The following is a 26,425-nucleotide window of genomic DNA, read 5'->3' as shown; positions in this document are numbered from 1 at the left end:
TCAAAAAGGAGGAAAGCAGCTTAAATACAGCTTGGAAAGTTGTTAATATTTATTTCCCACTTCACTGTGCTGTCACGTCACTTCTGTGCAAAAAGATAAATTATTCAAATCAGCAACGAACAGGAGAAAGGGAAGTCCAAAAGCAGGTGAAAGATGCTAAGAAAGGTTAAAGAAGTGAAGTCTGACTCCTGCTTTGGAACATGAACTCTGATGCTTTATACCACTGTGCTCTGTACACCCTGAGCCTGGCAGTGCTTGTAAGTAATTGCATGAAAAAAAAGCTTTTACTTCATTGTTTTTCAGTAATTGTTCATTCTCTTCTTGGAGTAGATGGTCGGATACAGTTTTATTTTTCACACGAGTGTCTTTTCTCTTTATTTGCTTTGGATGACAGTTAAACAAGGCAAGGCACTATGAAAAGTGTGAACAGGGGCAGAAGAGACACGATGTGTAGGATCTAATCAATGCATTTCACTGCTTTCTTACCACACACTCACTAACGAGAAACAATAGAATTGGCAGAACCCCACATTTTGTGTGTAGGCTTTAAAAGAGAGCAACAAAGAAAAAGAAACTGGAGAAGAGCTGTTAAAACAGACCACCTGAGTTTTGATAGAGTTTTATTAAATTTCAGTTTATAAAATCTTATTCGTTACAACTTCATCTGCCTTGTTGGTAGCATTAATGTTATTTAATATGTGAACAGCTGAGATGCTACGGCTGACAAATGAGTTGAACCAGCAGAGATGTTTATGGCAGAATTAGAAATATCCAAATGCACTGGAAAACCTAGAGGTCTTGCCCATATTTTGCTTTGTACAAGGACCATTAAACCAGCCTTCAAGATCACACAGAGATCTGAAAAGGTCTGTGAATAGTTGGGGAAGTTTATTTTCTTTGCTTTTGAGAGTAATTACTTTTTCAGCATTTTCCTTTTGTGATCTTGCTGTTTTTGTGGGTCAAGAGAAATAAAACATTGCGAAATGTGTGAAAAGACCTTTTACTGATGTGAAGCAATGGTTTTCTTTGTATCATCTGTGTGACAAACTCTGCTTCCCTGTGCTGGGACAGGTAAGTATGATTGCTTACAAATAGAATATATGGACCCAGTGCTAATAGATAACAATATCTCTGAAGGGCTCTGAAAGAACCTGTCCCATTTACTCAAGAGAAGTAGCACTTTCTTCTATAAAGTTGAATTGGTTATAATATGATTATGCACTGACCAAAACCAAGTTTATGTGTAAAGTACAGTAAAATCTCCTAGGGTGTTTTGCATACTTTATTGTAATAGAAGACAGGTAAACAACTCTTATTTGGGTAGAAAATGGTGGGGAAAATGTATATTTTCATTGTTGATGTAACAGGATAGTATGCTTTCTCTGGAAGAGCTGAACTCAACTTTTGGTGAGGTTTTGAATGCTTAAGAGGCTGACTCTCAGCTTCCATATACTGAGATATTTTTACTGTCATTGCTTGTATGGCATTGTAATGTGAAAAGAATGCAAACGTTGATCCATTCTGATGTATATGAGAGAAAACAGAGGAAAAACATCATTCAAGCAGCAAATTTTGCATACTGTTATGAAAACACCAAGAATAATTAAAAAAAGAGAAGTTTACTTTCTTATGTGTGCCCTTCCTGTCCCTCTTTAGAGCCTGATCTTGAAGACGGTTTTCCTTAGCTGTTTTTTTTTGTTTTGTTTTATTTTATTTTATTTATTTTTATCACATTAACAAGACTTTCAACAGAGGTCCTGTGACAAGGGTAAAGATTTGCTTGTTTTCCAGTGATTGTGCTAACACACAACTCTGTTTAATACATTAACTGATGGATATAGCAACTGCAAATTCATATTCTCTTGGAACATATCAGTGTTTATTTCATTTGTAGCTTAATTTTCCTCATCAACAAGATTTTCGTATTAAACTATTGAGGAGCACAACCTGAAATATTAGCTAAGGTCCTTTCAAATAGATTTTCTATATTCACTCCTGTTGCATAATCCCTATAATTTTTTCCTATCTAAAAAGAACATTGTGGAAATACGTATTTTCTTATCGTATGTTCAAATGAGTGCAAATATGACCACAAGAAAAGCACTTATACTTTTTCTAAGCTATATTTATTTTATAAGTGATAACCTGACCGCAGGGCAGAACCTTGCCAGCCAGAGCTTATCCCACCACCTCCAGTGAACGGGCAGGGCAGACTCAGGGGCATATCAGCCTGTCCAGACCAGGGTCAGAATCAGGCCTAGTGAGAGGACTCAGGGTCATGGTCCAGGTTGATCAGACGAGGCCATGGGGACAAGGATGAGCTGAGGCCAGGCAGAACCCATGGCTGGGCAGGGCAGGGCTGTGGTGGAGCTTGCAGCCACCATACTACAGCATTGTTTGGGCAGTCTGAGCTGAAAAGGGGTCCTGGGCCCATGAGAAGAGTAGGGTGAGGCCTCAGAGCAGGCTGAACAGGGCTGCTAAGGCCCTGACAGCAACTCAGTTTGGAGTTAAGCCATTATTCATTCATTTTGTCTCACAGTAGTGGAAGCATCATGAAGGTGTAGCTGACTTCTGCATGTCAAAGTCCTTAAAAGGCACCCAGTGACCAATGAGTTTGCTGTTCAACATGTTCTGCCTTAGCAAATTGTTATGGATGTTCTGGAAATGTGAAGTTGTTGGTAAATCAGGGCCCAATAATAGGCCCTGTGTTTGCCCGTCAGTAATGCCAAACGGTATTTATCGCAGAATCAGTTTGCTGTTAGCTTTAGATTGGCATGGGCTTAGGCAGTTGCATTCCAAAATTGCCATCCGTCTGTTATTTTCTCCTTCTGCTTCCTCCTTTTCCAAGTTTTGCTAACAGTTACCAAAATTCATCAGGCACATCCCATTTTTTGTTTGGAAGTTGCATGTGCAGACGCAGAATGATTTCACTCTGTGTGATTAGGAACCTTCTCCCTAAACAAGCCTTATTGGGACACTGGTTCCCTTCAGAAATAGGAAAGAAAAACTTGAAACTTCTCAGGTTTGGCAAGGAACTAAACTTAGGTTTACTGTACTCCACATGAGCATTTTAACCAACAGACTCTTGAAAATGTGAGCAATTCAACTGGTGACAGCACAGTTTTAAATGGAGACATGTATGTTCTGCTCAGCTTTGTGAAGTGGTTGTAGTTACACAGTAAGGTCCACGGAATAAGCATGCCTGCAAATCTCACCTGCTGTATGTTCAGCAGCTCTCAGGGATGTGGACAGATTTACATGTGTCCATCTTAATGGATGTAAATGACTGTCGTGGTTTTAGGCTGATCCAGCAACTAAAACTCACACAGTCTCTCCTTCTCCAGTAAAGTAGAGAGGAGAGAAAAAAAAAAAAAGGGACTGAGGGTTGAGACAAGAACAGAGGGAGCACCCACCAACCATGGGCCCGGGCAAACCAGACAGGGCTTTCTCAAAGCAAAACAGTTTATTAATGATTACTTAGAAGGACAAAGGGAAACAAAAACCGATTACTTGAGAGGACAGAGAGAAACAAAACCAGATCTTAAAACCGACACCTTCCCCCCCCCCTTTCCTTTTCCTCCCGGCTCTACCTCCTCCCCCCGGCAGCACAGGGGGCAGGGACTGGGGGAGTGCAGGTCAGTTCATTCCGTGCTGTTACTGCTGCTTCTTTCTTAAAGGAGAAGGAGTCCTTACACCCTTTTCCCCTGCTCCAATGGATCCCCTACCCACGAGGAAAAATCCACAAACTTCTCCAGCGTGAGTCCAGCCCACTGGAAACAATCCTTCCCCACAGATTGCTCCAGTGTGGGCTTTACCACAGTCTCGGGTACTTAGGGAGCTGTAGCCACTCGCTCCGGCGTGGGTCGTCACGCAGACTCCAGATGCCTCTCTGCCGTGTCGTGCACCCCAACACGACCATCCTCAGGCTCAGGCATCTTCTCCCCACGGGCTGCGAGTGGGTCTCTGCTCCACCGAGGCCGTCCTGGTTGCAGGGGGGCCGCCTGCCATCTCACCATCAGCCGCAGGGGAAACTCGGCTCCGGCACCTCCTCCCGCTCCATCCTCACTGACCTGCTGTTGATGCGGCTGTTTCTCTCAGATCTCAGTCCTCTCCAGGTGAACTCAGCCCAGTGGGCACCCCGGGAGTGGGGTGCCCCTGAGTTCCCCAGCTGGCTCTGCCGCCGCCATTCTCCGTGGGCAGCGCCGGCCCGACGCAGGCAGCTGCCCGGCCAGGAGCCAGGGAGCGGGGGCAGTGCCCTCCTTCCTTCTCTGCTCGATCCTGGGCAAAGCACCTTTTCTGGTCCCTTTGTCCTGACTTAAATAGGGCAATTCGCAGAGGCGCCCTATTGGCTCAACCCCGAGGGGGATGGCAGTCTGATCTGGTGGCCAGAACTAAGCCTAACCCGGTTCCAAAACCAGGGAGGTCGCAGGGAGCAAAACCCCTCTCCTGCCACCAGAACCACCCCCCCCTCCACATCAAACCATGACAATGACCATGAGAAATGATAGAACCTCTGCTTCGTTTTTCCTCTACTAATTACCAGAATTCATAAAAAGAAACAAATCAAGTTTGGATTCCTGTTTTGCCTCATCTACACAACACAAGGGGCTGCTTGTGGTGGAAGAGCCCACATTCATCCACCATAACATTAAACATTTTGCTGAAAAGCCTAAAGTAAGATGGCAGTTTTCCAGGTCCTTCTCTCTAGTCCATCTCTCTAGACATCTCTCCTGAGGACAACTCAGCTCCTAGGTAATCTGAATGGCCCTCTTGCAGTGGTATGCAAAAGAAAGATAAGAGGCAATGGCTACAAACTGAAATACAGAAAACTCAATTTAAACACCAGAAAACATTATTTACTAGTGAGAATGGCCTAAAACTGGAAGAAGCTACCTAGAGAGGTTGTGGAGTCTCCATCCTTGGAGATACTCAAAACACAACTAGATGCAGCCTTGAGCAACCTGCTTTGTTTGACGCTGTGTTCAGCAGGGGAGTTGCATTAGATTATCTCCAGAGGTTCCTGCCAGACTCAACCATTCTGTGATTCTGGCGTCTGTGAGCTGTAGAAGGAGTTTCTGTAGGGATGTTCCTAAGACAAGTGAATTACGACATTGGCAGACTACAAGATTTTATGGAGCTTCATTTCTTTAAGGATCCTACAAACCAGAAACACTCGTCTTACCATCAGATGAGCTACCAGGCAAAACAGCTCTGTTGTAATGATCTGTGCACATGCCTGCATAATGGCAGTAGCTGTAGTAAGTGGGATTCATCTGACTCAGTGATGAAGCCCAAATTTAGAAAGTAACCATGGATTTAATAGTTAGGGGATTCCTGGTGAATTGAGTCTAAACCATAGCTCATTCCATCCAAAGTAAATGTATTAAATAATTCAATCAATATATGCACAAAAATGCTAGCGTCTCTCTGTTATGTTCATGAAAGGAACCTAAGAGGATGAGATCAGACAATAATATCTCTGTAGAGGTAGACATCAAAGGGAGCTGGAATCACATACATATACATTTATTCTTGTCTTACATAATGGCTCATACACCTATCCCATTATTTGATGCTTCCAGAAGCAGGCAGAAGGGAAGGAAGTAGAAAGAGGTTAAATAAATAAGTCTATAGATGTTTTCAGAATAGTTTAGAACCTGATTCTACATCTTGTTTTGGAATAGTGTTCAGAGCTGTTTAGAAAATGTAAGTGTCTGCTAGAGGTAGCCAAATGCTCTAGGAGGTGAATATATCTAGAACACTACCTAGGAGTGGAATAAATCTAAGTTTCTGCCGCAGCAGATCTTGCACTCAGTGTTTATTCAAGCAGTTTTTAGCACTGACTTGAATATAAACTGTGAGAGTATCTCTTAAGGTCAGGTCTTCTTGAAGAAAGAGGTAATAATTTAAATACCTGGCACTTGATCAGCCTCTTCTTTTTATTTGAGATGCATGGGGTAAAGTGTTCTCATGAGTCTGGAGACTTAGGAAAAAAAAGAAAAAAAAATGATTTCCTGGACTGCTGAATAAGCCAAACAAGCTTTGCTCTTGACATGAACATTTCAGTGAGGAAAGACAGTTTTCACAGGCAAAATCTACTCATTTTATTGCCAGGAGAAATAATTTCGGATGGTGCAAATGGGTATATTTCCTGCCTACTAAGGTTTTTCTGGGCACAGTTCACCAAACCAAGAGAATGTTGTAAAATAGTTTTTCAGTAAATGGGATGACTGTTTTTTCTACAGACTAACAAAGTTACTTTTTGCAATAGCTGCCGTACATGATGAGTAGTGAACTTTTCAGCACTGATTATTTTCATTGTCCAGAGAGAGTACAAGGGGGGAAGAATTTAGATTGGCGTGAGAAGAGATATCAAGTTATTGAAGGTGTTCAAGACAGATGCCAATTTTCTGTCATCCTGCCTATCATTGCATGTCTCAGTGAAGTGGAGTTGAGGGGTTCCCTATACTAACTGTTTTTACTGATCAGGGCTGGTGTCGCTGTGGCATCCTGCACATCAGATGTCCACCTCCTGGGGCTAAGGCAATGACTGGCCTCTGCTCCATCCATTCGTATTTACCTTCTTCTCACATACACCAAACTTAATTCAGCCTTGAGTATGAGGCCCTCCCCTGCCTCAAACTCATCCATGGCCTTGTTGTCTGTCAGTTTGGCAGGAAAATCACATCCTTCTGAAAGTGCGGTAAATAGGAAGCAGACTATCTCCTTGAAGGGCATACACATGGATACATGCCAATTTCAACTGCCAGGGTCCAAACCCCAGAAGAACAAAGGCTGTGCAATTAATCCAGTGTTCTCCAGCAGCCTGAGAACCTCAAGTCTTTAGCCAATATGCAGTTCAAATGCTCTGCAAACCAACATGAGATATGGACATTAATATGGAGAGAAAACACCAGCTTATTGGAATGGATACGATCTGCCCTCTGAACGAACTGAAAGACAGCTATTTATTTTCTAAATTCCCTGAATATTAATCTTGCCTGGGTGGAACACAACTGAGCCATATGCCAGCCACCTGTTCACCATGCAAGTCTCATCCTGACTTTATTTTCTGTTGTGTGTATCTATGTCTTTATATCTATATTAACACATACAGAGCATGCTGGCACCAGTGGCCAGGCTGTAGAGCTAAGATGAGAGTGTTTCTGAAGATAGTTGTCCTTCTGGGACTGGGAACAATTGCTATGGTTGAACAAGGCACATATTGATTTCTTTGTCAAAAATAGACGTGTGTATTTCTGCATGGTGGGTAAACCCACAGCAGTTGTGGTGTGTAACAGCCTGCTGCAGGCTGTGTCCTTTGGTGGCCAGGGCATTCTGGATTCCTCCTAATTCTCTTCTGGTGTCCATATAAGCAGAAATCTACATAAGGATTAAAGCAACCAAAAGGTTCCTGCTGTCAAAACACTGGATGCCAATTTTTGCCTCTACTACCATAGTAGAGGAAAATTTTTCATGTTACTAGCATAACAAACCAACAAATGCTTTGGTGCAGTTTTTATCCAAACAAAGGAGTTTTGCCTCCCACTCTGTGCAAAGAAAGGCAGATGGCAGAAGGGAGAGAACAGATTCATTCCTTTTGGAGTGAAGAGCTCATTCAGAAGACAATTTTGCAGCAATCGTATGCAGTTTCAAGATGCTGTTTCTTTGGAGGTTGGCAGAGACATGTCTATGCAGAGGAGCAGGTGGACTCTGCAGCATGACCTGCAGTGCTGGGACCTTCGCTGTTAAGAAAAGGAGACTGCCCAAGTGCACTCTGTCTCCCTGGGACCAGATTTAGCAGTGGCTAAAGTAAGGGTGCAAATAAGTCCTGCACTCAAACCTGGGCCCTAGCAAAGAGGTCTTTCATTATGAACATAGTCAGAGAAATCTTATAAACTTTCCAGTGCACAGCTGTAGCTATCATCCTTTGACAGCTATACTACCTAAGGATTTGTTTTGGTGTCAAGTAGTACAGCTCAACTGCCTTTGACAGAGCTCAGCTGGGTTCATCTGCTGAAAGCGTTGCAATTTCTGCAGAGACTATCAACCTTTGACTGCTAAAACCTGAGCTCTTGCTCTACGTCCTTAACACAGCCTCGTTGCAAGAATGGGTCTGGACTTAATGGCTCATGAGATCCTACTCAACCCCTTCTCAACCAACTAATCAGATGAAACTCCTCTCCCTGTAGGTTACTGGGAATGTCCACCCAGAATGTGACTTTATGTCAGAGCTGAAGAAAAGGGAGTCTGAATGTCTGGAGGAACCAGAAGAGCATGGAAATGCAACACCAGCAGGTATCCATGTGTGAGGGATTAAAAGAGCGACAGCGAGGAGACACCCTACCAAAGTCAGGACACAGCTGCTCTGCCAATGTGCATATTTGAGTGTTTTACTTATTGCCCCATATCCCTGTTCTCTGATCAGCTCTTCTTCCATTAATTCCCAGCCTTTTCAATTTTTTTTCCAATATTTTTTTTCACATTCAAATATGGATAGTCAATCTTTCTGAGTGAATCCTTGCGTCCTTCTATTCCTTCCCCAACTGGATGCTACCATTGCATCATGCTTACTATGTGAGGAGGGTATGCTGATCTTTAAAAATAAGGTAATCCCTTAACAAGTACTGTAGTCCAATCTTTCTTCCAGCATCACTCTCCCTCCCATTTCCACAATACGTTTTCATTCATTGCACTATGTCTGAAAATCCAACCCAGTCCAACACAGGAGGTCTAGTTAAGCAGATTAAAGAGCCCTCTGGAGGTATTTATTTCTCGCTATAGAGTAAAAATTGTAGCTAAGCTACTTTTGTAAGGTACGTAAAGGGTGGAGGGTCAAAGTTTTGAAAGTTTTTTTATTATTTTTTACATTGCTCAAATATAATTATGCTTAAAAATGTATTTCATTTTCTGCCTGAGGTTGCAACAGAACTTGGGACAAATTACTGTGCTGGCCAGAGGCAGATGCTGGAGAGACTCTTGCCTTACCATGCCCAAACATCCTCTTTCAATTCATGAAGAAGCCAGGTGATTTACTTTCGTGGTTGTACTCCCATTGTTGTGTTGTATATCTGGCAAGAGCATTTTTAAAAATAGGGAGTGAAGATAGAACACTGTAAGTTCCTGCTCTCTGGTTGGATCAGAGCATTACTGCAAAGATTACAGTAGGATCTGAGGGAGCTTAGCAGTTCTTCTCATATTTTAAACATTATCCATAACTGGTTACAATCTCTTAGTCTGAGATGAGGCTCTGAGCCAAAGAACACTGAAATTGATAGAGTGATTGCCATTGGTTTCCATAGACTTTGGGATCAGCTTATTGGGTGAGTTTTCTACAGAGCTCGTATGTGGGATGTCTAGGTCAGAACTTAAGTGTGCGGCTTTATGAGGTTTATGCTCTGATTAGTGTGGGATGAAATGAAAGGCAGAGGAATGAATAATTTGATTGTTCTTTAAGATCAAGGTTGGAGATACAAAGCAGAATTTTGTCTTTGAAGTAACATGTGTTGGGTCAAATGCAAGACTGTGCAAACCAATGCCTTTGTGACTGCTTACTCTGGGTAAATATCACTAGGAACAAACTGCAAGCCTATAAGGAGGAAACAATCTTCCAAGAAAGACCTAGATTTGGCAGTTCCACAAGAAAAAGAAACTGCGAAGTCCAGCCTCTGCCTCACCCAACACATGCTAGCTATAAATGAGGGATAAGGAAAATCCCTTTCATCTGTGCAGATTCATTTCCTGCCCTGAGATTCTCTTACTTGTCCTCCATCTGACTCAAAAATCTTTTTATGGAAACGTGCTGTCCTCATAGAACAAACAGCTTATTCCAGCCTCTGATCTGCTAAGAAAGAGTAAGCCCCAAGGAAGGTGAGTGCAAGAAGGAGTACGTTCGAGGGTGAGCGCAGAATGGGGCAGAGGTCTGATGGAACAGCGCTTCCCAATCTTCTTCAATGGACTTCCTTGTCCCTGATATGAGGCACTGGTGAGGCATTGGAACAGGTTCCCCAGGGAAGTTGTGGATGATCCATGTTTGGAAGCATCCAAGGCCATGTTGGATGAGGCTTTGAGCAATCTGGTGTAGTGGAAGGTGTCCCTGCCCATGGCAGGGGAGTGGGAATGAGATAATCTTGAAAGTTCCTTCCAACCCAAACTATTCTATGATTCTATGACCATTCTATGACAGACTTCTTCCTTACTCCTTCCCATATCACCTCTGTCACCTTAGTTCTCTCACTTCCACCCATTGTCTGCCTCCAGATAAAGTGAAATGTTTTATATCTAACTACATTAATGTATAGAAGCAAAATGTCCTGCCAACTCTGTCAGATGCTAATGGAGATGATCTATTAGAGATCATTGGAGATCCATTGGAGATGATCCTCCCAGTATAACCTTCATACCAGCAAGAGATCTTCTCCTGGTTTGTATTTTCTGTGTTATGTGGCTCTTCATTGAAAAAAATAAGTGTTTCTTTTTCAGCTGGGATAGTAAAAAGGAACTGCACAAAGAAAGGCTGGTCTGACCCATACCCTCCCTACTATATTGCTTGTCCTGTAGAAGATGAGATTCCACTTGAAGAAGTAAGTTTAATTAAATAAATACATGTGAGTGGTGTGCTGATGTTATAAGATTCCTATCTATTCCTGAAAAGCACTGAGAAGGGAAACTCAGCTGAAGCTGACGTTTCTTACCAAGTATGGAATGCAATTTTGGAGAATTACGAAGGATGTTTTATTATTCAGGTATAGGAATGTAATAAAAATAAAGCCGACTGCAAATTCCATACAATCATGCAGTTCTATCGAACTTGCTCACAGATATAACAACCAGAGAGACATCATGAAATGTTCATAAAATATGAATTAAGATATTTCAATAATATCAGTCAACAAGATGATTTGATGGCATCACAGCATCAGTAGAACACATGTGCCGTTATAACACCAGTATTCCAAACTCAGCAATATCTAAGGACAAGAGGGATTTCTGGTTTCTCATCCTGCCTATGATAAAATATCTAATTCAACAAGAAAAAAAAAGTTTCAAAATCTACATCTCTGTAGTGCAGATCAGAATTTGATATATTACTTCAGCCAGATTTGCACAACTGGTGATATTTAAAGGTTATATGTACAAGGAAAATAGAGTGTTCGACCTCTAATAAGAATACAAATGTATTGTATAGATGTGCTCACCTTCCTGTAACTCTAATTCCAGAGAGAATCATTGCTTTCAGTGATTAAAAATTAGTTGTCTAATCTGTCTCCAGATCTCTACCCTTCCTCTGTACAGGTTAAACGCTGTACTTTTGTCTTTATTCGTATCAGTCAGGTGAATACTATCCTTTTTTTTGTACACCCTAGAGAGACTGAAAATAACATTTATACCGTAGTTGATGAAGTCCCTTCAACTTGCCAGAGAGAATTTAGTTTATATCATCATGGAGAGATTTCTCTTCTCTCCCCACTACTTCTTGTACTGACTACTATCACACTGTTAATTCAAATTTCCTTTCCAGCCTCTAAGCCACAGTACCTGTTACTCTCCATAAACAAACACACTGAAATGTCAACCCTTCTCCTTCTATCCTTCTTTTATTGCTTCCTTACATTTCTGGTGTAAAAACAATCTTAAATTAATCTGTGGAATTTTTTAGCAGTAATTCACATTTTACCTCAAAAGAAACTCCTCAGTTGTAGGTTTATCCACTTAAGGATTTGATTACTTTCTGTGATCTGTAAGCAGAGGTTACCAACTAAGGTCAGCCTAGCACAACTTATGGAGAGGTGCCTTCCAGACTTACTGGCTAGCTATGGAGGTCTGAGGAACCTCTCTGAGCTCAGGCTATAATTGTGCATAATCAAGTACATGAGAAATCACAGTGGACTCACCAGACAGAAAAGGCCACTATGCATGGTTTCCACATCATTTAACTTCATCAATGTCAAATAGTTATTGGGTAAATGTAAGCTAATCACTGCATGGTGGGTCTATATTAGTTCTTTGGTCAGGATCAGGTGTGAGCTTTTCAAGGAAATCACTTGGTTAGCCCCACTTACTGTATTTACACTGAGGGTTGCTCTCAGATAGGATGATCTGGCTTCCTACAGATGAAACTAATCTGGAAGACAAATACAGGGTGCATTTAATGTGGCCTGACTAATAACAAAAGTTCAGCTCATGGGATTAGACTATGGCTAGTCAAAAATGCACACAACACAGAGGTAGGGTCCTCAGCACCAAGGGTTCTGCTCTACCAAACCAGACCTACCAACCTGCACTTGTTAAGGCAGGTGCAGTGATAGATCCTTTTTCTTGCTGACAGAAAGTGATAAGGTCTCATCTTACAATGAGTTAAATTGACCTCTGAGGGTGCCTGTTTCCCTTCATTAACCAGAAAAGAAACATAATAAGAAGAAACAGGATTGTGCTAGCAATTAAACAGTACAGTCCTGTGGCCATGCTCCCACACTGCTCATTTTACTATAGGCTCAGCTGCTCACACTTAGGCAGCTGATTTTTAAGCACCTAGAATAAATTAAATAAATCCTACCCAATCTCAGCCTTACAATGCCTGAAGTGGTACTTAAGGCTCAAAACAAGTATCTACCCTTCCCCATAGCAAACTGAGCAATGCATTGCATAGCTGTGTAGATTTTTGGATGTAAAAACATTAAAATGGGACCCAAGAGACATACCACGTTAGATTGAAGAGAAAGATTTGCAACTGAGAGCTTATTAATTCTGTTTTCTGCTTCCATGTGTGATAGTTGAAGTCAGCTTATCCTCGCTCAGAGATTATGTCTGACAGATGTGCCACTTAAATTGAAATGGATTTTGATTGACTGTTCTGACTGAGTAACAATTCAGTTTGGAATTAAGAAAAAAGAGGAAAAAAGCAACTCCAGAAAAAAAAAAATCAAAACCACAACACAACTAAAAGAAGAATAGATGGCAAAATCGTAAGTAAGGGAGCAGAGCAAAGGAAAGTGGAGAAACATTAGGCAAGGCAGACAGAATCCTTTGTTCATCATGCAGCCAGCTGCAGGCAGGATTGTCCTACTATTGTTGTGGAGAAAACACAGTATAAAATGCAGTGCTTACAAAAATGCCTAAGAGTTATTACAGTGCCTTCATGGAAGACTGGTTTGTTTTTTTATGGTTTTATGAAAAAGCTTGAAACCATCCTGATCAATACATGTTTCTTTATCAGACTGGGCTATATCTACAAATCTATGGAATGAGTCTTCACAAAAGAAACACAATGAGTGATTTCCGTTGAATTTTACTGTGAGATGAAAAGAGGGAAAAAAAGGCAGTCAGAGATGTGAACAGATTGGAAGCACCAAACAAAGCGAAACTGCCAGAATCAGTAAAACAGCTGTCATTTGGCTGCAAGTTATGTGACAAATAATTCTCTTCTTTTATAGCAATCCTACTTTTCTACTATAAAGATAATCTACACTGTAGGATACAGTGTATCTATCACCTCACTCATTATTGCTGTGACAGTTCTTATTGCGTTCAGGTATGTAGAGTTATCCTCTGACCTCGATTCTTTTAATAGTTCTTAGTATCTTAGTCTGTATGAGAGAATATTAGACATAACAAAATAATACAGATAGAAATCCAGAAGTCAAAACCCCAAAATTTCAGACCATATTTGTTTAATAATATTAAATTAAGGCTAGAAATGAAAAGTGAACAGAGAGAGCAAGACATAAGAAGGATCAGAACTGGGAAATAAACCCTGGCTGCCTATTGGGAAAAGTCAGACACTCACTTTGATCTTAAATAACCAATAATAAATTTGCTTGCTTTAGCTGGAATGAAGATTCCATTCCATTCCCATCCCTGGAAGTGTTCAAGGCCAGGTTGGATGAGGCTTTGGGCAACCTGGTGTAGTCGAGGGTGTCCCTGCCTGTGGCAGGGGAGTTGGAACTAGATGATCTTTAAGGTCCCTTCCAACCCAAACCATTCTATGATTCTATGATTCTAAGATAACTTTTTGTAAACAATGTGTGCTTGCCTTTTCTAGCATCAGTGAATTTTATATTAATAAGAAGAATATCCAGCTATTAGGCGCTTTCAAGTATAATTTAGAGTATCCACAGTAAAACTGATTGTTAATTTTCTCATTTAATCTAGGTTTCATGTTTCCTGCCATGTAAGATTTATTTTATTAATCTTTGTTTATTTCTTGTATTCGTGCAGGACAAAAAAGAGTGTTGCTATTATTGTGCTGTGACAATCGGGTTTCTCTGGGGAAAGTTTCTTGACCTCTGTTGGTTCCTAGCTCACGCCTGGAAGTCAACAGATATGTTTATTGACATCCACTCTGACCTCAGGAAAACAAACCAGCCCAAATAAGGGGAAAGAAAGAAACAATGGACTAAAGGAGACTTAGCAATAGGGAGGAAAGAGTTATAGTTAACAATGGGGTTGGCATTCGTGTTCAGTAATAAAATTCTGCACACTCTGAGTGAGCTGTAAGATTAGGTGACCCTGAGATTACTGGATCTGGATGGAACTCAGTTTTTCATGGAACTCTTTGCTTATTAGCGAAAATCTTCAGCTTCAAATGAAAACATAAAGTCGAAACTGTTTAACTCCTCCAAAAGCCTGTATTTAACAACAGCCAAAAATTAATCTGAATTAACTGCAAATTTAAAGTAGATGTGCAAAATCGTTGTAAAATTCTCATCTGCATTCATTTAATTCATAAGACTAACTTTGGTAAACTAAGGAAGAATTCTTCGATTCTGGATAATCTGTCTACATAGGAGTTTAGTGTGATTTTACTCACCCATGGCATAGGGTATAGAAAATCTTGCAAAGTAATCATTACTCTGGTCATTGAGAAATCTATCTCGTTATTCCAGGATAACTGGAATGCATAACAAGATTCTGCATGCTTTTTCTTGGGAGTGGTTTAGCCATAGTCAGAATCGTATCAGTAAAGATCATTCCTCAAATTCAGGTTTCTCTTGGCTTAAAAATAATAAAAGCCTGGCTCAGGTACACTGAACACAAACTAAAGCAGAGATTCCAGGAATTTGGCAGATGAGTAACAGCACCAGGGCACCACCTAACAGGAAAGGAGATTAAAATGTAGACTGTGGGTGAATTGCTTTACATGAGGAAGGTTTCTATCTCTGCCTGCCCGCAGAGAGAACGGAAGAAATTTTTCACTCAGAGGGTGGTGAGGCACTGGAACAGGTTGCCCTGAGAAGTTGCGGTTTCCCCATCCCTGGAAGTGTTCAAGGCCAGGTTGGATGAGGCTTTGGGCAACCTGGTGTAGAGGAGGGTGTCCCTGCCCGTGGCAGAGGGGTTGGAACTAGATGATCTTTGAGGTCCCTTCCAACCCAAACCATTCTATGATTCTATGATTCTATCTCTGCCTGCCCGCAGAGAGAACGCACTGAACAAAAGTGTTCTTTCTATATACACAGTGAAGTACCTGAGATGAAACAAGGGCTTATTGCATATCTGAATCACTGCCAGCACAAGTCAGTTAATTACCTCAGAAGCACCTTTCTTCTTTTCTTCCAGGAGGCTTCGCTGTCCCAGAAATTATATCCATGTACAGCTCTTTTTTACTTTTATCTTAAAAGCTATTGCCATTTTCATTAAGGATGCCGTCCTTTTCCAAGAGGAAGACATTGATCATTGCAGCTTCTCTACAGTAAGCACATGAAAAGCAAGATACTGTGGTACTTGATGGTTTTACACGCCGTCTATGTATGGTTTCAATTTCCATTGCTCTTTATTACTACTTTTTTTTTTCCTTCTAACCTGGTAGTGAAAATTATATAATTCTTTTATTCAGTATGTTTTATCTTGATAAGTGTGCCTCAGAACTTCTACATTCTGAATGCAGCAGTTTGTGATCCTGTAGTACTCTATATCAGATATAGACTTTACCATAGAAAAAAGTAACACCATTACTCCGTTACACTTCTGTTATCTGAAGCCTAAAATTGAAGATCTGAGTACCTCATAACACAACTTTTGAAAGATGTTTCTTCTGGAAATGTTGGATTTCGTGTTCTGATTGGATGTTCTGAGTTGTAAACCACAAGACATACAAAATACTAGGCAATCAACTTAGCTTGGATCCGGCCACAAGTTTTGGCGTCACGGCAACAGTTTTCAAACAGAAATTTATGGGATGATTCTTCTGCATTGCTCATGGCCACACAAAAATTTAAAACTGAGCCTAAGTAGGAAAGTGAAATATGACGGGTCCTTGAACACACTTTTGTCCAAGGTCTATGGAGGGTTTGACACCACTTGTATAAGCTACACCGAAGGCAGTGAATTCGTGGGAGAAATCACATGCTTGGGAGACCAGGCTACATTTCTAGCATAGAGATATAAACCAAAACACAGGGGAGATTCCAACCCATTATTGTGTTTAAAGCCTTGCTATTCAGAAAGCCAATATTACATTTGAAGCTTCCCTTTTAAATATGCAGGTAATTATGAGATCTTCTTTGTAGACATCAGCCAGAATTATAGATTCCTACTGCCTCTGAAAATCAAATGCATGTATGCACAAGTAATGTCAAAACTATGACTTTCCTGTTCCCTAGACCGAATGCAAGATCTCAGTTGTTTTCTGTCACTATTTCATGATGACAAATTTCATGTGGCTGCTAGTAGAGGCTCTTTACCTGAACTGTCTACTACTGTCATCTCTTTCTCATGGAAGAAGATATTTTTGGTGGCTTGTTCTCTTTGGCTGGGGTAAGTAAGGCTTTCACATGAAATTAAGAAAAGGTAAGACATTACAAAAGGCTTTTTGCATCCCATTAAAAATACTGGATGTGGAATCTAATCTGCCTAATTGAAGTGCCCTTTGATTTTATTTTTACATACATAGTAGTGAGGAGCAATCAAGTTTTTAAAATATGACATTAAAGTCACTAAGAAAGAAGTGGAAAATTAAGTACATTTGAGAACCCACAGAGATGCAGTCCACTTAACTGTCTTCACCCTATTGAAAACTTAGATTCCTCTAAGGAGCCATCCCAATCATCTAAGTTAGGTGTACTTTGCTTCAGTTCATGGAAGAATATAGTTACATGATCTTCTTCTGTGACTGGGTCCATCTGAAGGCGTAGCAGGCATTTTTGTAGTCCTGATACTGCTACAGCCCATCTTTTGCATCCGGTGATCGTGTGAATAAAGGAGCTCTATCCACTAAATAACAGTGGCAGCAAGAGACAGGAACATTCCCTCTCTTTTTTACTCCTTTTTTTTCTGTAGACTATAATAACTCTAATTGTTCAGACCTTTGTGTGACTTAGAAATCAGAAATTAAGTGGTTTCCCACATAAAGCAACTGAGTAAAGGAAAAAGCAGAGAACTCCCTCTTGAGCGTACATGGAAGGTGAATGCACTGGTCCAGGGAAATTTTCAGTCAGTTCAGGAAGGCAATCTGTGCATGTTGCCACCAAAGGTGAAGGTAAGCCTGACGCCTAAGCAGACCGAATCACTTTTTGTGTTTTAGGGAGACTTCAGGTGCCTTTTTAGGAAGGTGTAAGGTAGGCTGCATCACATTCTGTGTTTTAAAGTGGTGCTATTACTATTATTTTAAGACTCGGTTTATTCGATTCCTCAATATTTTGTCATGCAAAAAGCATGTTTGCTAAATAAAATTGGGTTTTAACGTGCCATCTGCATGCAAGTGCTAAGTTCAGGTGAGACCACACATGTGAATTGGGTTCATGTTAGCAAGTTCAGTCGTGCAAAATGTGTCCCTTTGTATCTTCACAGTGATGCGTGGCCACCAAACAGTCAGGGCCTTGACTTGTTTAATTCCATCACAAGTATGAGGAGGTTCCTTTTTAGGTTTATACCACAAGTCTAAAGTGATTCCTGTCGCATGAACAGGCCACAAAGCGTAATTCCAGTTCTGAAAACGAGTGATCTGTACCATCACAGCAGAGTTTCAGTGGACAAGATTTGGATTAACTGATGAAATCAGACAACTACAGTTTTTGTTTAACTGTCTAACAGGTTTTCCAACACTTTTCACCCTTATATGGATACTAGCAAAATTCTACTTTGAAGACACTGCGTAAGTCATTGTTTCCTACATTATTCTAGATTCCTAGGTCACATTTTTAAAATAATGATAGTGATGAAGGCTTATGTAATTTCAATTACATAGGAAAATAATATCAGTATACTACTCACCTTTCTCTACATCACCAAGCAGATTAGTGCTTATTGTGGAGTTCTGCATTTCCATTCCACTATGAACATAGTGAATGGAGGTTACAGTCTCCACTAAAATACATTGTGGCAATGTTATCATAATTGTTCAGGAGATCCTTTCTAGGAACTTGAAGTACATATTTCTGTTGCAAGAAAAAAAAAAGACATTCTAACCAAATAAACAAAGTAAGGAAAGAAAATTTTAGGACTTTCTGATACAAAACACCTTTTGATATTTTTGAAGCCTGGAGTGCTCACTATTTTACACAGACAAAATGTTTTATGTCTTAAATAAGTGTTTGTCTTTGAAGGAAAAAGCTATATCTTTGTATCAGTCATGGCATCATCTATTTAAATCTTTTGTCAGAGTTGTTGTGTCCATGACTGTCACTTAACACATTGAGATCACTATTTCTTTTTGAAAAAAGTAGGATAATATGTAAAGAATATGTCCTGTTCAAAGCAGAGTTTAAGTATTTGGAGACTTGTGTTATACCTGCACTTCCACAAAAATGTTTCTTTTCAGATTTTCACTCACTGTTAGGTGGTGTCTTGACTGTACTGATTACATACACAACTTTTCTAAACTTACTGTTATTTTCTCAGATGTTGGGATATTAATCAAAGCTCTCCATATTGGTGGCTAATCAAAGGACCTATTATAATTTCTGTTGGGGTAGGTACTTCTAAGTTTGCCAACATTCATTTGAAGAAAAAATACTTTTATATTAAAATCTGGTTATTCTTTGCTGAAATATTGTTTAAAATAAGAAAGAAGAATGGTCAAATTTCTACTATAAATTCGCCAACATCCAATGCAAACTAAATACAGACAGAGAATTCCACCTCCCACCCCTCACTAAGCAAACATCCTTCAAAGAAATTAAAGATTTCATGGAATTGTCAATTTGGCTGAAATTAGTGGCAAGTGAGAGGTTAAACCATCTTTACAATATTTGAAAACACAAGTTTTAGCCCAAGAATCATCCATAAATTTTGATATAAATTTTCAAGGGGAATAGCTTTTTGTTCATAGGTGATGATGATAATAGCTCTTGAGCCTGACATTTACTGAATAAACTATGGGCTTTAAATTGTTATTGTGTATGATTACTCCCACGTGTCATTAAATGCAAGCAATGTTTGAGAAAGCAGCTAATGGATGACCTCAAGTCTATTAAAAGCTTGATTTAATTGGAGGACATACGCATACAAATAACACATATGTAGGTAAACAATGTGAATGAAAAATCTCAAGTTGAATTCTGGTCATAGTTTGCCATATTTCGATAAAATATTAAATTTCCTTCTACCTCCATTATTTTTCCGCCTACTAATGTTCATTTGACATCCACGTTTGAAGTCAAGAGAATTGGGATTGTGATGATGATTTTTCTGCTAGAATGTACTTAATATATTACTGATGGATAACACAAGATTGAATTTTCTGGTAAATTGTGGACATTCTTAGGCAAAATTAAGCATTCAACTTCATCTAAAGAAGAACTGGTGTGCATGGACACTCTTACTGTGGAAAACTGAGCAGCTTCACGGACTTTGGTAAAGCTGTGCCAAATTGCAATTGTAGAAAATTTACTCTGCAAGTTAGGATTGACCCTAACTAGCTTTGGAGCTGAGCTAATGCTAATGCTCTTCAGTTCTCTTGAGTCAAAAATGAGAAATATGCACTTTTGGTAGGTGATTCATCTGACTTAGATGTCTACACTTGGAGGAGATGACTCTTACCCAACTCTACTTGAGGCTCTGTTGAGTATACTGCCTGGCTTTCCATTGACTACAAAGGGAGAACAGGGTGGTCAGCTTAGATGCAGGCATCTCATTGTAGACATCTATATTTAGTCAGATAAATTCTATTAATAATGTCTAAAGACATTAACTAGAATTTAATGCAATAGCTATCTCAAGAGATTTAAAATTATATGAACTACGAAAAAAATAAAAAGAATCACAAAATCTATTGACAAAAATAGTTTGCTTAAAGTCAAATTCTCAAGTTTTTATCTTCAGCTACTTCTTTTAAGAAGAAATGCAACCTGTTTAGATGCTTGAATGCTTCCAACGGGAATGACATTAACAATCTTATGCTGGTCTCATTAAAACTACATAATAACTGAAGTAAAAAACCCCACATATTCATTGCAAAGTTTTATATTGAAAGTAACCTTTTCTTTTTTCTTTTTTTTTTTCATTTTTTCAAATATTGCAAACAGGTCAATTTTGTCCTATTTATCAACATCATCAGAATTTTGCTGAAAAAACTAGACCCTAGACAAATCAACTTCAATAACTCTTCTCAATACAGGTAGTGAATGAAGTAATTAAAAAAATAATAATTTAGTAATAAAAAAATTATATAATCTTTTCTAAACAGAGAAACACTTGTCCAGTGTCACAGACAGGTTCAGTTTGGCTGGCATTAAATTTTAGAAATTCCCAACCTTATCCCATTCCCAAGGAAACTAGTCAAAGGATGAAACTCACCTCACATAACACTGGCCATTTAAACGTGATGTATCCAGATCAGTTCAAGTGTCTTCCATTTGAACCTTCTAATTATAATCAACGGGGAGATGAGGGAATCATTCCTTAAATCGACATTAGATCTCTGATTCAGGGCAGGATAAATTACCCTCTATAGATGCCTTTTCCTGTATATGGGCTATAAAGAGAGCCTGTGTATTACTTCCTTTGTATTTACTTAGAAATATATGTCAGATTTTCAATGGCTCTGATGGGGCAAAATATGTTGGAGTCCCCAACACAAGAAGGACATGGAGCTACTTGAGTGAGTCCAGAGGAGGCCACGGAGATGATCCCAGGGCTGCAGCACCTCTCCTATGAAGACAGGCTGAAAGAGTTGGGGCTGCTCAGCCTGGAGAAGAGAAGGCTCCAGGGTGATCTTATAGCAGCCTTACGGTACCTAAAGGGGGCTTACAGGAAAGCTGGAGAGGGACTTTTTACAAGGACGTGTAGTGATAGGACAAGGGGTAATGGCTTTAAACTGAAAGAGGGGAGATTTAGATTAGATCTAAGTAAGAAATTTTTCACTCAGAGGGTGGGGAGGCACTGGAACAGGTTGCCCAGAGAAGTTGTGGCTGCCCCATCCCTGTAAGCGTTCAAGGCCAGGTTGGATGAGGCTTTGGGCAACCTGGTGTAGTGGAGGGTTTCCCCACCCATGGCAGGGAGGTTGGAACTAGATGATCTTTTAAAGTCCCTTCCAACCCAAACCATTCTATGATTCTATGATTCTATGATTCTATGATGTAGTCTTTTGTGTTTTCCTAAACTGCAATCTCGTTCAGAAAGACAGAATGTCAAAATATGATAAGAAAAGCCATAAACATGGTATTGCCGATAAGGCAATAAGCATCAGAAATCGATGTCCAGCTAGTTTTTCATTATGCTTTCTGCCCAGCACTGTAGTACCAAGAGATATTTAGATTCTCTTTTTAATTTCTGTTCATTACTGCTGCATATTGCATGCATTATTTTTTACTTAGGAAAACAATATTACCTTACTTCTTCTCATGTCCTGTGCTAGACGTCTCTCAAGGTCAACTCTGCTTCTAATTCCATTATTTGGAACCCATTATATTGTCTTCAACTTTCTTCCGGAATATACCAGTCTGGGAGTTCGGCTTTACTTAGAGCTCTGCATTGGATCTTTTCAGGTAAAATGACCACAGAGGTTTCAGTTCCTTCTTGGATTTTCTAATTTAATCTAGAGTCCATGTGACAACTAGCATTGCACAAAAAATCGTTGAATCCTGAAGCTAGTGTCTCCCCACAGAGTTCATGGTTCTTTGCTGAGTTATGTTATCTGAGGATATGACCTGCATCCTACCTGGCTGTAGGTGAGACTGTATATTTGCAGATTTTGCGAATACAAAGCCAAGTCTTTCAGATGTATCTGTAAATTGGATGGTAGGCCAAAGCCACGCATGGAAAACCCTCTTTCTACCAGCGGTAATCCATGTATCTTCCCTGATAAGACCAAGATGTTTTGGGCTGATGTTAAATTATCCAGGGGCAATCAAAGCTATAGGTCCATCTCTCTTTCAAATTCTTTGGCAAGGAATAAATTGATAGGCAAGCATATAAACACAGAGTACTGACTGATGTACCTACCAGCTCCATAAAGATTACTGCTCTGATGAATGCTACGTCCTTTTCCCTCCTGGGTAGGCAAATGTTTGGTGTACTCTCGATGTCCCCAACTGCTCTGAATTGACACACTGAGTATGGACAGCTGGAGGAGTTTGGTGCCACCTAGAACAGCTACTGGGGCTCCCCTAATGTATCCTCCAAGTGGTTTTACTACTTGAGTGATGAGCAAGGCAGCACCCAGCTGCCACTTCCTTCATCCCTTTCCCTGTGCTGCAACTCAGGGTTTACAAGAAGCAGCTGTGGGCAGTCCTACCAAACTGCACAAGGAAGCATATCTCCCTCTGATTGGTTGCATGGCACCGTTTCTCAGTGAGAATCACCAAAACTCCAGCAGTTGTGCTGGTTTAGTCCTCTTCAGGATTTAGTCCGTTGTGTCAGTCCTGCCTAGTGCACCCTGCACACCTTCGTCCTGTCCCTCCGCACTTGGAGCAGACCTTCATTGAGTTAATTAACAATGTCAAGAATAATTTAAATGATAAAAGGGTGAAGTGTTTAGCTGGTATCTGATCACATAGGTCTATTTACAGCCTAGGATTTTCCTGGGTTTATCTTAGTTCAGAATCTTATAAAAAATATTCAGTAGGCCAGAATTTGATCTCACCTGATATACTGCAGAGGCACAGAAGTTGACTGGAAAGTCATACATCGATCTCCGTGTGAAATCTATTTTTCCTTACTGATTTAAGCTGTGTAAAGAAGTAGCTCACAGTGTGTTTGGCTGTAGAATAGACCATAATTTTGTAAGCATGATGTGAGAGAACTTCAGTTGCCGTTATCATCTGTTCTTGTGAATTCATACTGCGTGACTGACTTTGGTGAAATGCCACTAACTAGCTGATTATCTGGCTGATTAGTTTGATTGGACATACATAAAGAATTTTCCAATTTGTAAAAATCCTCCTAGTGATAGTCATTAATTCACGTACACAGTACCATCATGAAGTCAGGTAGTGCAAGTGACTTTTTCAAACTGTCCTAACACTCAATCCTTTTATTTTTTTAATTTTTTTCAGGGGTTTATTGTAGCAGTTCTCTACTGTTTCCTGAACCAAGAGGTAAAGAAATTATATCCTTTACAATATTACTTTCACTGGTAGATATATAAAGTTAATAATTAGTTTCGTACAAGCAGATGATAAAATCTTTTAGTTTCTTAGAATTATCTGTTAACGTGAGAATCAATGAATTTCATTGCCATTATCTTCATGGGAATGAAGCCATCTAGTGGAGAAATGATTTTTTACTACTTTGCTATTCCATCAAGCATTTTTTATGCTTTCTGCACACTTTTGTACTATAGTGGGGCTTGGAAAAGCCATGCTAAGTCCAGACCTGAAAGCAGAAGTTCCTGCAATGATGCAAAGAGATGTGCATTTACTAAAGGTCAATGATTAAATTGGAAATAATTTAATTTTATGCTAATTGCTCAACACTGAAATACTGTTGTTCAGTATGTTTAATATGCTTGCGAAGCTTCCTAGTATTCCTTCATGTTGATAAATCTGTTTTTCCATTTAGAATATATAAGTCAGAATTTTACTGTCGATGGGACAAGAATCATTCCATTTATCTTAGTATTCAGATCCATCTATACAGGCTAGATGTTGTGTTAAGAATAAATCTTAAATGAATTATATAGACCACATAACAGTTTATCCTCCATATTTTAGAGTGGGTTAAACCCCTTGAATTTCACCCTTCTTTTTGAGTACGAGGTAGCTGAGATGACTATTTTGCAGTATGACTGGGATTTGGTTTCAGACTACATAAAAAATCTACCCGCAGCTCCTAAAAAGGAAGAGTCTCCTGATTCATACATATCACCACACAGGGCATCCCCCAGAGTGTCAAAGGTGTGTTTAGGAGATGAATCCTGTCTCTAATCATCACAGTCAGCGAAATATTCAAATGCCAGAGTACAGTTGTCTGTGTTAGAGATAGCTGACCCACTCTAAACTCCCTGGGCTGTACTGACTAAATCTCCATTTTTCAAGTCTAAAGTGTAGGGAAGTTTAAGCTTTCAAACAGTATTTAATTGTCTATGTGTGCCATGGTCCACACTTGATTTTGTCAGAAATTTCTGAAATATTAAAACAAATATCTTCAAATATATTATCACTTCTTAGCCTTTTGGTTGAGTTTACAGCTATGAATTTTGGACTTCTCTGATGATGCTCGTGTTCAGTTGACATTGCTGTTCGTTAGTGTGTTAATAATCTTAATGTCTTCTGATGGTAGATCGTAACTTTACGTTCAGCTTGTCATCCCAGACATACAGCACTTCAATTTGGAAATTTCCTTCCTACTAGACTACTGGGAAAGCACATTTATAGTAAGAATCAGACGTGAAAGCAGGTTTTAGTGGCTGGTCTGGACTCACTGTGTGTTTCTGTGAGCATGCCGATGCGTGGCGTACACAGTCGCCAACAACAGAATGCAAAAATCTCTTGATTGTCAATGGCTTTGCCCTCAATGTCTTAAATAGCAAAGTAGTATTATTTCTCAGCCACAAATTGGTGAGTGTTGATTAAGAAACTTGGTGCAGATTATACTGTTGTAGAAACATTTGGGAACAAGACGACATCCCTTAGCAAGAGCAAGCAATTTGGAGAGAATGTGTTTAACTGTGTAGGCAATGTTGGTGAGACCATTACTTGAATAAATTTCCAAAGGGTTATTTAAAAAAAAAAAAGTGAGAAGATGTAAAAAAACACTGAGAGTGCTAGAGTTAGAGACCTCAAGCTCTTTTATTTCTTAGAAGAAGATTGAGGTGACTTGACTATGCATAAAGATATCAAAGTATAACTACTTTGATGAGAGAAAGTTACCTAATGCTGATAGACTTTTCAGATCAGCAGAGGAAGGTAGACTTAGGCCCACCAGGCAGAAATTGAAACCAGGGAAGTTAAAAATGGAAGTGAGGCTTTTTTCATTTATTCGACTATGTGACAGCTCTAATAATAGATAGTTGGGCCCATAGTCATTAAGTAGGAACACAGGACTGAGCAGACTCACATAAAGTATGTCCTTATTTCTTGAAAGGAAGAGTGAGATTCATTTACTCTTTTCAACATGGGAGGCCAACTCTGAGCTAGCCATACTACATGTTTTCTTCAGTGCAGAGGGATGGGCATGCTGAGACAGGCCAGGTGAAACATTCTTTGGAGGATCTTACATTTCTCTATCAGCTAGAAACAGAGCCCAGAGGAACTAACTTGGACTGAGATGTTTAAATTTTACTCTTCTCTAGTCACTATTTCTGGCTTTCCTCTTTCCCACTGGTCTACTCCCAAGCAGTATTTGACCACAAAATAGCGTTCTCCTTTCCTTTCGAGGTGCAAACGGAAATTGGCCGGAGGTGGCATGGTAAGAGATATGGACTTATGCCAGTGTGGAGGAGGACAAGATGGACTGTGCCGTCTAGTTCTGGAGTGAAAATGACCACATCTGTGTGCTAAAGATGGACTCAGGATCTGGAGTAATCGCATATAAAAGCCTGATTAGGAAAAAAAACAAACAACAAGCAAACCAAAAAACCCACCAAACGTAAGGATTGCAGTTTATACTGAGCAAGTTGGAGGATGATCCACTTCTACAGCAATTCTACCCACTGGGCCTCTTTTGCAGGACAAGCATTGGAGTGACTGATTAAACACTGACTGGCCTTCTAAACAGACAAAACTCTCTCATCGATATACTGTGCATCACAGCAAACACAAAAATCAACTCTTCTTGGTTCATTTCTTGTGCACTTTCACTGATGAACCATATAGCATAATGTGTCTAGGGAGTGGGCAACAGTAGTGCCCTTCATGACAACATTGATGACCAGCTGTGGAAACTGGAATTCAATCCTCATGCAGTGGGAGATGGAGTTTATCCAATTTGTTCAAGCTTTATTCTTTTTCTTTGATTCAGTAAACATGCAAACAAGAAATAGAATGCCTTGCCAAACTGCAACACAATGACGAAAAGGTCCTCTTATATTGTCTTTTTATATTGTCTCTTT

General features: G+C 39.8%; 1 protein-coding gene across 2 annotated transcripts; it reads left to right on the top strand.

Moving 5' to 3' along the window:
• Positions 1–224: 224 nt before the first annotated feature.
• GHRHR (growth hormone releasing hormone receptor) lies at positions 225–25,874 on the top strand. Of its 2 annotated transcripts, XM_086614942.1 has the most exons (13): positions 225–257; positions 8,193–8,298; positions 8,920–9,027; positions 10,483–10,583; positions 13,434–13,531; positions 15,556–15,688; positions 16,599–16,752; positions 18,028–18,088; positions 18,835–18,904; positions 20,460–20,551; positions 21,791–21,920; positions 23,430–23,471; positions 25,752–25,874. In XM_086614942.1, exons 2-13 carry the CDS (start codon positions 8,226–8,228, stop codon positions 25,872–25,874), a joined length of 1,185 nt encoding a protein of 394 aa, XP_086471068.1. In that variant the 5' UTR covers positions 225–257; positions 8,193–8,225. The 2 variants fall into 2 exon arrangements, with proteins under 2 accessions (XP_086471068.1, XP_086471069.1); XM_086614943.1 differs by lacking the exon at positions 8,920–9,027.
• Positions 25,875–26,425: the final 551 nt, after the last annotated feature.

Source organism: Tauraco erythrolophus, chromosome 7, assembly GCF_009769465.1.
Source record: "Tauraco erythrolophus isolate bTauEry1 chromosome 7, bTauEry1.pri, whole genome shotgun sequence".
Taxonomy (NCBI): domain Eukaryota; kingdom Metazoa; phylum Chordata; class Aves; order Musophagiformes; family Musophagidae; genus Tauraco; species Tauraco erythrolophus.
Note: the sequence above shows the minus strand (reverse complement) of the source record. Positions and strands in the feature narration are given on the sequence as shown.